The sequence below is a fragment of the Sciurus vulgaris genome (genome assembly GCF_902686455.1).
Source record: "Sciurus vulgaris genome assembly, chromosome: 8".
Taxonomy (NCBI): domain Eukaryota; kingdom Metazoa; phylum Chordata; class Mammalia; order Rodentia; family Sciuridae; genus Sciurus; species Sciurus vulgaris.
In genome coordinates, this window is record NC_136468.1 from 80,007,571 (window position 1) to 80,021,642 (window position 14,072).

General features: G+C 35.2%; 1 protein-coding gene across 1 annotated transcript; it reads right to left on the bottom strand.

Moving 5' to 3' along the window:
* Positions 1-1,687: 1,687 nt before the first annotated feature.
* PRPS1L1 (phosphoribosyl pyrophosphate synthetase 1 like 1) lies at positions 1,688-2,644 on the bottom strand (the record flags this gene model as incomplete). Its single annotated transcript, XM_079151599.1, has 1 exon — positions 1,688-2,644. One exon carries the CDS (start codon positions 2,642-2,644, stop codon positions 1,688-1,690), a length of 957 nt encoding a protein of 318 aa, XP_079007725.1.
* Positions 2,645-14,072: the final 11,428 nt, after the last annotated feature.

Here is a 14,072-nt window from a genome sequence, read left to right on the forward strand (position 1 = left end):
CCCTTCCTCTTCCTCCTCCTCCTCCTCACCACCTCCTCCTCCTCCTCCTCCTTCTTTTCCTTTGGTTCAGGAGCTTGGAAGTTATTTATCCCATTCTTCCCTTGCTTGACCCTTACCCTTGAATTTTAGAAAATATAAACTTGGGTTTTTCTACAATGACAGTAATTGGTGCCAATAACTTCCCTCCCAATTAGACAGGATCCTTAGCATACACTAACACCTTCCAGATATCTAGAATTTTATTTACAGATCTTGAAAAATTTTGCTTTACATTGAAGCTCAATTTTTATGCGAATTATATCTTATTAGCTGTCATAATCTTCATTAAAAACTATTTTTTTCTGTATAACTTTCTTTTGATTACCACAATGTCTTTTATTTCATGTGTTCCTATTGGTCATATACATATTTTTTTATTTCTAATCACTTCGAATAGTACTTTCAAAAAGCATTCATGGCGATACAGTGTCTTAATTTTGTAATATTAAAAATGCCTTAATATTGCCTTCAAATTTTAATGACAGTTTGGACACTGAATTTAGGTTAAAAATATTCCTTTAGAACTACAAAGAAATTGTTCCATTTTGCTTATTGCCCAGTTGTTCAAATGAGAATTTTATAGGAATTTGAATATTGTTTTTTTTTTTTTAAGCTATCTTGTTTTTGTTTTACTTTTTAGAAACTCTTGGAGATTTTCTTAGAGATCAAAAATTTCACATAACATGTCCAGCTCCACACCATATCCAGACATTTTATTGGTTTCCCTTAACAAGAAACAATACTATCATTTAAAAATATCTCAGGTTGAGAGACCAACCAAATACAAAGGAGGAAGATAAAAATTACATGTTTAAATCAATCAAAAGGCACTACAACATCACATAAAATCTACTACTTGGGGTATTAGGCAAAAGAATATTGAAGTACAGTAATGTGAATGTTGAACATTAAGAGATTATATAGCAGAAAGTGTATGAACCAAAAGAATACGGTACACCAACCATTTGGGCTCAACTAGGAAAAGGTCAAAATGATTGGACATAAAACTAAATTGCAAGGAACAATTTTAACTAGAATCAAAGATAGTCTGCAAATATATGGTGATTAGTTTTATGAAACCCATTATTTTGTATAATGAATGTGTGCTAATAAGTATTTTTATAGTCAAAAAAGATGCATTTGCTGCACCTGCTGTCTTCCTTTGTGATACCAAAGGCTGCTTAAGCTGAAAGCTGCTTGCTCCAGGAGAAAAAGTTTGGGGTTTGCCAGGGCTCTTACTATAATTTATCATAGACCTTGGAGAACCTGTGACACACTGTTGTGTGTGTGGGTGTGTGTTGGGATGTGAGCGTGTTGACTTAATTGTTCTGTATAGAGGTCTACACAGCACACTGAAATGCTGCCTGAAATTTCACACAACCTGGGTTATGGAGTTAAACCTGCAGGGTTCACAAAATCATCAAAGATGCCAGAATGAGAGAAGCCAGTCAGGAAATTTCAGCAGTTTTCAATTTGTCTCTCCTCAATTTAAGATAAACTCTAGTATACCTGATACAGAAATGTAAAAAGCCACACTAGAAAATGCTAGGTCTTCTACTGAACTTTTTATCAAATAGGCAAAATAATGGGCAGGATTTATTTTTATTTTTATTTTATCTCATTTTAAAATAGAATAACTTGTATTCCACTACAAAGGAACGTGACTGAATAGGTAGGAAACAGATTCCCCATTGTGAGTTCTCCTGATGGCTTCTGCAAGAATCATGGAGATGTCGATCACTTGTATTTTGGAGCAATGCTTCATCTTATCCTCCTGAGGTATGGTATTGGTGACTACTACTGCTTCAAAGCATGCACCATTGATGCGAGCAATGGCCGGGCCAGAAAAGATCCCGTGAGTCAAGATCGCATAAACTCTGGTGGCTCCAGCTGAGAGAAGTTTGTCAGCTGCATGGCAGATTGTACCACAAGTATCAGCCATGTCGTCCACAAGGATGGCCACACGATCCTTCACGTCTCCCACAAGTACCATCCGGTCCACTTCATTGGCCTTCTTCCGTTCTTTGTGAATCAAGGCAAAGTCCACGTTCAAATGGTCTGCAATGGAAGTTACTCTCTTGGCTCCGCCAGCATCAGGTGAAACAATGGTGCAGTTCTTCCACTCAGAAATATTCTCCCTTATCCATTTCAGGACAGCTGGTTCTGCGTACAAATTATCTACTGGGATGTCAAAAAAACCCTGAATTTGAGAAGCATGTAGGTCCATGGTGATGATATGATCCGCGCCTGCTATGGACAGCATATTTGCAATGAGCTTGGCGGAGATGGGAGCCCTGCTCTTGTCCTTCTTGTCCTGCCGGGCGTAAGGGAAGCATGGGATGACCGCAGTAACTCGGCTGGCAGAAGCGATCTTGCAGGCATTAATCATGATCAAAAGCTCCATTAGACTGTCGTTGATTTCACCACAACCACTCTGAACGATGTAGACATCCTCTCCACGCACACTCTCGCCAATTTCCACGCAGGTCTCCTGGTTACTGAATTTCTTGGTCACCACCTTGCCCAGCTCCAGACCCAGGCGGTCGGTAATTTTCTGGGATAAGTCCTGGTGGGAGCTGCCACTGAAGATTTTGATATTTGGCATCTTGGCCAACGATCCTAAGGATTCCTTGTCCACAGGTCTCTGCGGGTCTGAAATTGAAACGGAAGTTGGACCACAGACGCTAACGGTTTCCGGTGGTTCCTCAGCGGTTGCTGCTGTCTGTTCTGCACGCGAGGCTAAATGGACCCCAGATCTTTTGAAAATTTTCTGATTGGCATATGCTTCACACTTTTAAACTAGAGTCAGGTCTTCTTAGCGCATGGAATTTATACCACTTTCATCATCATTATTATTAATGCTATTATTAGTTTCCTATGGCTGCTTAACCAAATTTGAAAACAAAAATAAATAAATAAATAAATAAAACTTTTACAAGCTTACAAGTTTAAAAGGAAAGTTTACAGTCAGAAGAACCGTATGTGCATAGATATTTTACACAAAGTTCCTCCAGTACAGAGAAAAAATTTAAAAAGTTGGAAAATAGTATAAATAGACAATTCACAGTATAAAGTGACCAATGAACATGTGAAAATGCAAATAATCAAGAAAATGTTAATTATTTTCACACATCAAGCAGGCCAAAATTATAAAATAGACAATGGTTTCCAATAGAATGTAGAAATGTGTGTGTTTTGCAAGGGTGATTTTGTATGTAAACTTTGGCTCATGTTTGCTTTTAGGAATCTATTCCAGAGAAATATTCACAAGCAACCTCAAAATATATAATAATTGTCAATTATTATGTAACAATTGATATATAAATATATAACAACTGATAATTGTTGCTGTGTTAATTCATTCAATAAATATTCTGTGTCTCCTGTATGTCAGTCAGGCGCTACACCACTTCTAGAATATAAGATGGTGACAAAGAGTAACCATCCTAGAATTGTTTACAAAAGTAAAATCTGCAAACCAACAGGTATTTACTAATAAGTAATTATCGTATACTTTATTGTACATACAATGCACCCATTGAAGAAATTGATTTCTGTGTAATCATATGGAAATGTCTTCAAGGTATTTTTTTACAGGTATAAAGCTAATCACAGAAAGTATGCATAAGTTTATGTATTTAAGATTATGTAATATTCAAAGTATCAAATGTTTTATGTATTTAGGATTATGTAATATTCAAAGTATCAAATAAGTATGGATGTTCCTTTTACAATTATTACTTTGAAGAAGCGAGTTGGAGAATGAAGGACTGTTATATTTTAATGCTGCCTATTAATATGGTATTGAACTTTTACTATTTTTTGTAATAAAAAATGCAATTTATTTGGTAATTAAGTGCTTATTAGAAAATTTTAAACTTACAGCTTCCACAATATATTGGGTGTTTAGGTAGTGGAGCAGGAAGTAGAAAGGACCATAGATACTAAGAATTTCAACAATGAAATGGCCGTTTCATATATATAATGGAAGCTTCAACTGCATATCATACATTCAAAACCTGTTAATGGTTGCCTGACTTTTGGATTCTGGAATGTTTTAATTTAGCCAAAAATCAAATTGTCATCATTCACATTTTAAAATTACCAAATAATTGTCCAATGTATCTTTTCATACAACTTCTGAGTTTCCCCAAAGGGTTGAATTCGTTGATAAGATAAGCTCAGGGATGGAGTAAGGATGGGTTAGATAACAGGTGGGCAAGATTCATCAATACCTGTTGACTATAAATAAGGCACTTTGATATATTGAATGAACTATTGTTATAAAGATGTATAAGTAGCTAAAAATGCTACTTGTTAAAAATGCTACATCAAAATGATTTGCCAATGATCCCAATCACATCTCTCCTAACATCAAAGTGCTTTTTTTCTCTTTAATTCAGATTCTTCATGGTTGACAATGCCTATAGGCTGCTTTCTATCTGCCATCCTTCATTTACATTCTTTCCTATCACAAAAATCAAGAGAATCACCTCTACCATACAATTCATTCTAAGTCAGACTACATACGATGATTTATAAAGAAAATTCTGTGGCTTAATTTAGAAGCACTAAAAAGTACTTGTAGCTTCAATTAAATTGATTTTTCTCCTAGCATTCTCAGTGTGTCACACATTTTCTGTTTTTAATGAAAAACAAAACAGATTTTTAAATAGATTTAATATTACCTAAATAGGACTGAATGCTAATGTAAACATTTAAAAACCATAGTTGGTTGCATTTTTTCTTGAGGTGTTAAATAGGAGACATTTTTGTCTTGCTGCTATTTTTGCTCCAAGCTCTGGCTGTTGCTATACCTCATAGTTCCAGGGATTTGTCTAGAATCATAAAATGTTAAAGATAGAAATGGCCTTAGAGACCACCCACTCATCTTAATATTCGAGTTCCCAGACAGGAAACTGAGACCCAGGGAAATGAAGCAACTGTCCTGCGATCTATTGGATAATTAGAGGCAGAGTATGGATTATGATATGGGATTCCTAAATTTTCAAGTATGGCCTTTTTTTCTTTATTTTGCTATTTCTCTTTAGGGCTTTTTTTGAAATTTATTTTTGAAGTTTATCAAATTGAAGGAAAAATTTTAAAGTGGTGCAGAAATATTTGCATAAAATATTTTCTCTTTTTATCAAGTAACCACAACAAAGAACAAACATGAAACCATAAACGACAAATTCTTTTGCTTAAAAACAGCAACAAAACACAATCTACAGAAAGAAATGAACCATTAGTAGTGTCCGGGAATATCTTTGTTATTTTGACATTTCATTACCTGGATATGCTGCAAGGGGATTGGCTCCTGTTTACTTTTTCTCTGCAGGTTGAGAGAGACATCTGTCTTATCATTGACTGTTTCTGACAAAAGTTACAGGTAGGAACATTGCCTATTGAACAATACATTCTCTCTATTTACGGCATTGTTTCTTAATAAATTGCTCTGGAAACGAAAATTGCAATAGAGAGAAAATGCCTTATCTTTCTCGTTCCCAAGGCAAAAACACATTTAAATGCCATCTCTACAGATCTGTGAGAATTGTTGCATTTTGAAGGTCTTTTGAGTCAATACCCAGAATATATATATTACCTTGGTAATAGTTTCTTGCTTTACTGATTATTCTTTTACCCTTTACAATCCCGACATAAATAATTCAAAGAGAGCCCTGATGCAGCTTGATGGGCTAAAGAGAAAAAAAATTCAGTCAGTTCTTTCAAAAAGCAGAGAAAAATGGTTGTACTTTAAGTGAACTAAATGCTTTCGCTAAACATACTTGTAGTTGACAAAATGCTGGATGTTTAGGTAGCAATTATAGTTCTTTGATAAACTGTCAAATCTTGTCACAACACATGTTACAAACAAGGACAGATTTAGATGTCCTTTATGGAAGCTTTGTGTAGGTTGGGAATGTTTGGCAGTTAATTTCACACAAGGAACTTATTTTTCTTTCCAGCAGTTATCTGCATGTTTATTAGGAAGAGTTTCTTTGTGCCTTTAATCTTACTCATTTGACTCTTAGTTCCAGATCATTATTGTAACATTACCTTACCTCATTTATTTTGTTCATAATAATCATCTGCAATACTTTGAGAAAACAGTTTCCCACAGAGCTTCACATTGGTATAAATCCTTTAAAGTTTGTTTTGTGATTGTTTACAATTGAAGTTGACTACTGTGTGTGTTTACTGAGCTTTTCCTTGGAAATCTGTCATTTTAAATAATAGATGTGTAGATAGTGACTAGGTAAATAAAGCTGAGTGAAACAAATAGGAGAATAGGAGAAAAGGTTGTGATTCAGAAATATGACTCTAATTTTGAGTTTTATGTTAGATTCAGGAGGGTATTTTTGAAATGTTCTTTGGAACTTAAAAAAAATCGTGATGAATTTTAAAATTCTGGTATAAAATAATAATCCTGGAACAACAATGAAGTTACATGAACTGAATGCTATCTCATTGTAATGATAGAGAAAGCCATATAAAGAGATTTCATAACAATTAAGTTGCAAATAAAATATATCATGCTAATATTTATAGGAAATATTTGAAAGTATTTTAAAGCACTTTTTGATAAGTGATATATTCCTTTCTCATGTATACTATCAGTTTCATTAAATCAGTGGAAGGTGTCTTAATTATGTTCTGACAAAATACAAGTTGTTTGAATTGTTTGAATTGTTCACGTATCTTTTAACAACTTGTTTCCTCTTCAATGGTGACCATTTATTTAATCCTGATAAATAAGAGATCAGTTATCCATTTACATCGGCCCAACCGAAAGCAATGTGTTCTGGCATGGTTTTGCAATTCTCAAACTTCAGGGTCATTGAGATCACTGGAGAATTTTTCAGAAACAGATGCCTTAGCTTCATCCCAAGAGTTTCAGGTTGGTAGCCCTGGGGTGGAAACCTGGATTTGGTATTTCTAATAAGATCTTTGGTGATAGTGGTGCTGCTGTTCTGTTAACCAGACTTTTGAAAGTCTATTTCATCTCATCTTTCAAGTTTATTGGCTAGATACTTTTCATAATATACTCTTATTAATAAGTGAATTTTATATGTATCTTTAGTATGATTCCCTTTGTCATTACTAGTATTAGATTTTTATAATTGTTCTTTTTTTAAATCAAGTTCACAGGAGTCTTAATTTTTTCAATCTTTAAAAAAAAAAACCAATGTTTGAAGTGGTTGATGTAGTTCATTGCTGCTTGTTTTTAACTTCGTTGAATTCAAGATTGTTTCTATTATTTGCTTACATCCTTCTTTGATTAGTTTTGCTATTCTTTTTCTAATTATTTGAGATGTATGCCTAGCTTGTTACTTATTACTATGGAAAGTGATACACTTTTCTTCTCTAAATGGTTTAAGTATCAAATCCAGGGCCTCATGCAAGCCAGAAAAGCACTCCACCACTGATGTACACCCAACCCAATTGAAGTTTTACACGTAATATTTTTGTAGTATTTCTGTTATTGTTCAGATAAAACAGTTTTCCAATTTTGATGGTGATTTCTTCTTTGTCAAGGAGGTATTTATTTCGAAGCATATTTCTTAATTTACAAATATATGGGGAAATTTCTGGTTATGTTGTTAATGATCTTGTTTTAGCTTACTCACACTATAGTCAGAAAACAAGTTCTATGGGATTTCAATCAGTCCTTTGAAATTTGCTGGTGTGTCTCTGTGTCTTTTATTCTGTTCCATTGGTCTTCATGCTTGTTTTTATGCCAATACCAGGTCATTTTTGTTATTATAGCTCTGTAGTATAATTTAAGGCCTGGTATTGTGATGCCTCCTGCATCACTTTCCTTGCTAAGGATTGCTTTGGCTATTCTGGGCCTCATATTTTTCCAAATGAATTTCATGACTGCTTTTTCTATTTCTATGAAGAACATCATTGAAATTTTAATAGGAATTGCATTAAATCTTTATAGTGCTTTTGGTAGTATGGCCATTTTGACAATATTAATTCTGTCTAGGAACATGGGCAATCTTTCCATTTTCTGAGGTCTTCTTCAGTATTTGTTTTTAGTGTTCTGTAGCTTTCATTGTAGTCTTTTGCCTCCTTTGTTAGATTGATTCCCAAGTATTTTATTTTTTTGAGGCTATTATGGGATATTTTTCCTGATTTCTCTTTTAGTTGACTCATCATTGGTGTATAGGAATGCAATTGATATATGGGTGTTGATTTTATAGCTGAAAGTATATCAAGGACCTCGGAATCAGACCAGAGACCTTGTGTTTACTAGAAGGAAAAGTAGGCCCAACACTCCATCATGTCAGCTTAGGAACTGACTTCCTCAATAAGACTCCTAAAGTGTAAGAAGTAAAATCAAGAGTCAATAAATGAGATGATATCAAACTAAAAATATTCTTCACAGCAAAGAAAACAATCAATAATTTGAAGAAAGAGCCTATAGAATGGGAGAAAATCTTTACCACCAGTACTTCGGATATAACATTAATCTCCAGGATATATAAAGAACTCAAAAAACGTAACACCTAAAAACAAAAACAAAACCCAACCAAATAACCTAATCAATAAATGGGCAAAGGAACTGAACAAGCACTTCACAGAAGAAATACAAATTGTCACAAAATACATGAAAAATGTTCAATATCTCTAGCAATTAGAGAAATGCAAATTAAAACTACACTGAGATTCCATCTCACTCTAGTCAGAATGGCAATTATCAAGAATACAAGTAACAATAAATGTTGGTGATAATGTGGGGCAAAAGGTACACTTACACATTGCTGGTGGGACTGCAGATTGGTGCAACCACTCTGGAAAGTAGTATGGATATTCCCCAGAAAACTTGGAATGGAACCACCATTTGATCAAGTTTTCCCACTCCTCGGTTTATACCCAAAGGACTTAAAATCAGCATACTATAGTGATGTAGTCACATCAATGTTTATAGCAGCTCAATTCACAATAGACAAGTATGGAACCAATCTAGGTGTCCTTCAACAGATGAACAGATATATGTGGCTCTATATACACAATGGAATATTACTCAGCCTTAAATAAGAATGAAATTATGGCATTTGCCAGTAAATGGCTGGAACTGGAGAATATGCTAAGTGAAATGAGCCAATCCCCAATAACCAAAGGCTGAATGTTCTCTCTGATATGTGGATGCTAACCTACAACAAGAGAGGGTGAGAAGGGGAAGAATAGAAATCAAATGGATTAGACGAAGGGGAACAAAGGGAAGAGAGTAGAGAGGGGAATAGAAAGGACAGTAGAATTGATTGGACATAACTTTCCTAGCCTTGTATATGAACACAGAACTGACCATGAATACATGAATTCCACATCATGTACAACCACAAGAATAGAATCCTAATTAGAGTAATTATACTCCATGTATGTTTAATATGTCAAAGTACACTCTACTGTCATGTATATCAAAGAACAAATAATAAAAAGAAACAAATAAAAAGAAATTTGCTGAAATTATTTTTTATGGTCCTCAGTAGTTACACTTCATAAGTATCCCATGTATATTGAAAAAATATATACTCTTCAGTGTTTAACAGTAATATTCACACACACACATCATATCTGGTATCTGGTTTGTTGTGATATCACTTATATCTTCTATAGGTTTTCTGATTTTGTTTGGTCTGTTATTTCTCATTGTCACTTCCTTTGCAACAGTTTATTCAGGCATAACCAAACTAGTTGATGAGGAGATGGGAAAAGACAAATAGACACAAAAATAGAGAAAAAACTGGGGCTTGGTGGGTTGGCCTGCCTCTGGTGGAGGAAGACTGACAAGAGCAAGCTCAGCATGTTTATTATACAGATTTAAACATCAAAAGGATTTATTGTGAGAAAGTTTCTTCAAGATAAACAGAGCTGAAGCTGAGCATAAAAGCAGCCCAATTAGGGTTTATCAGCCTGCACCCATAACTCTACCTCCAGGCAGCAGGTGTTTGAACCCAAGGCCATGAACTAATAAATTCTGTGGCTGGCACAGAATCCCCCTTTGAACAGGGCATCACCATATCAACTGGGCGATCTCCCATCAGTGCCTTTGCACCAAGAAATTCCCAAGTGAGGTGTTGCCTCTGTCTTTGGGTTGTTCAAAAGGCCACCACCCCTGACATCTCCTTATATTGGTGCCCCCTCCCTCATTCTTTCTCTCTATATATTTTGAGGCTTATTAGTTACTAAAAATTTAAGTTGTTATAACTTTTTAATTAATTGAGATGTTATTTTAAAGTCACACATTTTTCTAGTAATGCTTTTTGTCTTAAACTCTATTTTGTTGGTAATAATAAAGTTTTTTTAGTTACTTTTAGAAAATATTTGTTTGTTTTCCTGTCTCTTAGTTTAAATCTTACTATATTAGATGTTTTGTGTATTATGTATTGCTTATGAATTGGATAGAGTTAGATTTTTTTCTATGAGATCTAGGTTGCTGAATACCTTCAGCTTCCTCTTAGGAAATGCAGACCTTCATATTATTGAACTTCATTTTTCTCTTCCAAACAAATGGTAGCAACATGAGATTATCATTTTGGTTCCTTCGTTCCTTCCTTCTTTTCTTCTTTTACTTGCACAACTACATTATTATTTTTGCTTTACATAATCAATGTTATATAATACACACACACACACATACACATACATATATGTGTATATATGCATAGTCATGTTTCTCTTTGCTCTTATTTTATTCTTCTATCTTAAATTTTCCATTTGGGATAACTTTCCTTTTGTTTAAACTATATCCTACACAATTTTGAGGCACTACTGGTGGAAATTATTGTGTCTTTTGGTCTCATAATATCTTCATTTCACCCCTTTTCTTGCTAGGTATACTATTTTGGTTTGTCAATTTCAGTCCATTGAAGTCATTCTTTCCCCTCTTTCTGGATATCATTATTGCTGGTTAGAATAAAGATTCCTTTCAAATTGTTTCTTTGAAAAAAAATTACATTTTCCCCCTGGCTTCTTTTTAAGATTTTTCTTTCTTCCTTTTTTGAGTGGAGGAGATGCCAGGGATTGAACTCTGGGGCACTTGAGCACTGAGCCACATCCTCAGCCCTATTTTTCCACTTTATTTAGAGAAAGGGTCTCACTGAGTTGCTTAGTGCTTTGCTTTTGGGGAGGCTGACTTTGAGCTCACAATCCCACTGCCTCAGCCTCCCGAGCACTGGGATTAATAGGCTAGAACCACCAGGCCTGGTGAGATTTTTCTTTCTTCTTCTTCTTTTTTTTAATGTAGTTTCAATGTTTCTAGATGTGCAGTTTTTTTTTTTTTTTTTTTTTTTTTTTTTTTTTTAATGTAATGCTTGAAATTCATTTGGTTTCTTGAATTTTGGATTGGTATTCTTCAACAGTTGTGGAAAAGTTCTCTGGATTTATCTCTTTAAATATTGCCTTAGTCCAGATTTTTCTCTTCGTGCAGAAAGTGATGAAACATAATATACTTCTCCTTTTCTTTTCCATGAACCTCTCATTTATATTCCCCATCTCGCCCTTGTCTTTCTAAGTCTTTCTGCATTCTGCCTCCATTTTTTTCCAATTTACTTGCTCTCTTTTCACCTGACTCTATTGTTATAAATCTAGTCTAAGGGTTTTGAATTTTAGTTACTGTAGTTTTCATTTGAAGACATTTTGTTGAGTCCTTTTTCAGTTGAGCTGGGGGTTCATTATTCTCTGTTGCTATCTTCAATCTTGTTCTTATTTGAAATTATTTTAAGAACATAGTGTAATAGCTGTTCATAAGATGTGTGCAGTAATTCTAGTATCTGAAAATTTTAGTCTGTATCTGCTATGAATTTTTCTTACTCAAGATAACTTTTTTTTAATTTCATGCTTGTTTTTCTTTAACCCTATACTGTCATAATAATAGAATTTGTGGACATTCTTTGAAGTTTAGAATAAAAGTTTCTTATTCCACAGAGAATTTGCTTCCAACTCCTTCCTAGAGTTACTACCAGTTTGGGACCATCTTAAATCATCGCAGCGCTGAAGTTCCCCCAGGTTGTCCAGGTGATATACTGCCAGATGGCAGAACTATGCAAGGCTGGCCTAAGGTCACAACTCAGAAATCCCCGCCATCATTTTCATCTGCTGTCTACTGTACTAACTGAGTCACCTATCCCTGTATGCACTGTGGAGGCAGGTTTCCTTCTGGTTCACCATTCCTCTGAAGATAGAATGCAGCTTAGGTCCCAATTTAATGAACAGAAGGTCTCCTACAGGTTGTTTACCTTGGGCAGGCCCTGGGTCTTAAGTTCTATCTCCCTTGGCCAATGAAGTCTTTAAAAACAAAGCCTGAGCTTCATTACTCAGTATTTCTTACTACTCCAGCTAGTTGTAGTTCTTCTGTCAAGAATTTAGGATGAGCCCATGCTTACATAGCCTTCCTGCACTGTGGGGGCAGCAAGCAGCTACTGCCATTGGCAGACAACCTGGGCCCTGAGGCAAAGCCATCTCTGAAGATCAGCGGTAGCAAAGGCTGTACTATGCTGGCCAATAAAGATGTGGGAGTGCTCGAATCCATGGAAGCTTATATCAAGTAAAAGAAACTAGTAGTATGAGAAAACACCAGAAATATCTCACTCTGACACATTTGGAGACAGGGCTAGTTTTGGGAATTAGCTACTATCAGCATGTGCCATAAAATTTAGAAAAGTATTTATAGTTCTGACCTGTTTGATGGGACGTTGGAAATCAGGGTTACCCTTGGATTTATGATAAACTCCAGGTCAGTAATAAAAGGTGTTCAATGCATATAATGGAATGTACATTCTATATACTACCTTCTATTAATTCATCTTTAAAAATGTTACTTGCGATTATTGTTGACTTTAGCAGTTTACTTCACCAACAGTTATTCTTTGTGTAAATACATTCTGCTTCATATCCTTATATGTTAATTTACTCCTTATCAATTCAATTCATGAGTTCTCATTTCAAATAAGCTACAATGAAAAGCAAGAAACAGCTTATTAGTGTCAATCTGTTTTATTTCTTTTGTAGACACAAGAAAAACAGGCTTTGCCAGTGGTTAAGTGAATTCATAACCATCAGTTAATATTTGATTTCTTGGAAATTACTTATTTTAAAAGCAATATTTCATTTTTTGCTAATTTTAGGGGCTTCTTCTGTCTGTTTGGGGGCTAGAAAAATGGAGCTTAAGTTTAATCTTTCTGCAGAGGGGCAGTTTGGTATTGAGGATATACATACAGACTCTGCCTGAGCTTCAGTCCTGGTTCATAGTTTGATATCTGAGTGACTTTAGGCAAATTTCTTAACACATCTTTGCCAACATTTTCTCATCTGTAAAATGGCTAACAATAAGAGTAATAATCTGTTGGGGTTGTTAGGATGAAATAAGTAAAACAAGTCTACACTGCTGGAAACTTTAGGTATTACCTATATATAATATGTGCTTTATAAATGTAAGTTGTGTTTGTATACACGAAACAGATGTTAAAATTTGTGAAAAGTGATCGCAGAGTCCTGGTCTACATGGAGACAGTCCTGGTCTACATGGAGACCCACTCCAGGTTCATCTTTGCTTTTCATTTATCTTCCTTCTGGAGGGGCAATAACAGTGCAGTGGATCAGGCACATTATCACTGTGTCCATGTGACAGGGACAGATGCTGAAGATATACATGTTCCCAAGAGCACATGGTTCCCTCTGCCACCCTTTATCCAAGGATCTCTTCAGTCAGGTGAGTGTTGGGGAAGCACTGTTCAATCACCCTCCCAAGGACAATGTGAGGATAGAAAATTTGGATCAAACAATAGGGTAAGTGCTCCACAAAATTGAAAATAGGACAGTGTGGCCAGAAGAATAGCAATGCAGTGACCGTGGATAGTGTGGTGTGAGAGAAGGAGGGGCCTTTTCCTGTGGTGTTCAGGGAGGGTTTCCAGGTGAATGTGGAGTTTAGGTTTACAGGTAAGCAGGATTTTACTTCCTTACTCCATGGCCTGCAGTGTGTGTACCTTTACTTACAATCTTAATGCATCCTTGTGATAGCAGATTTT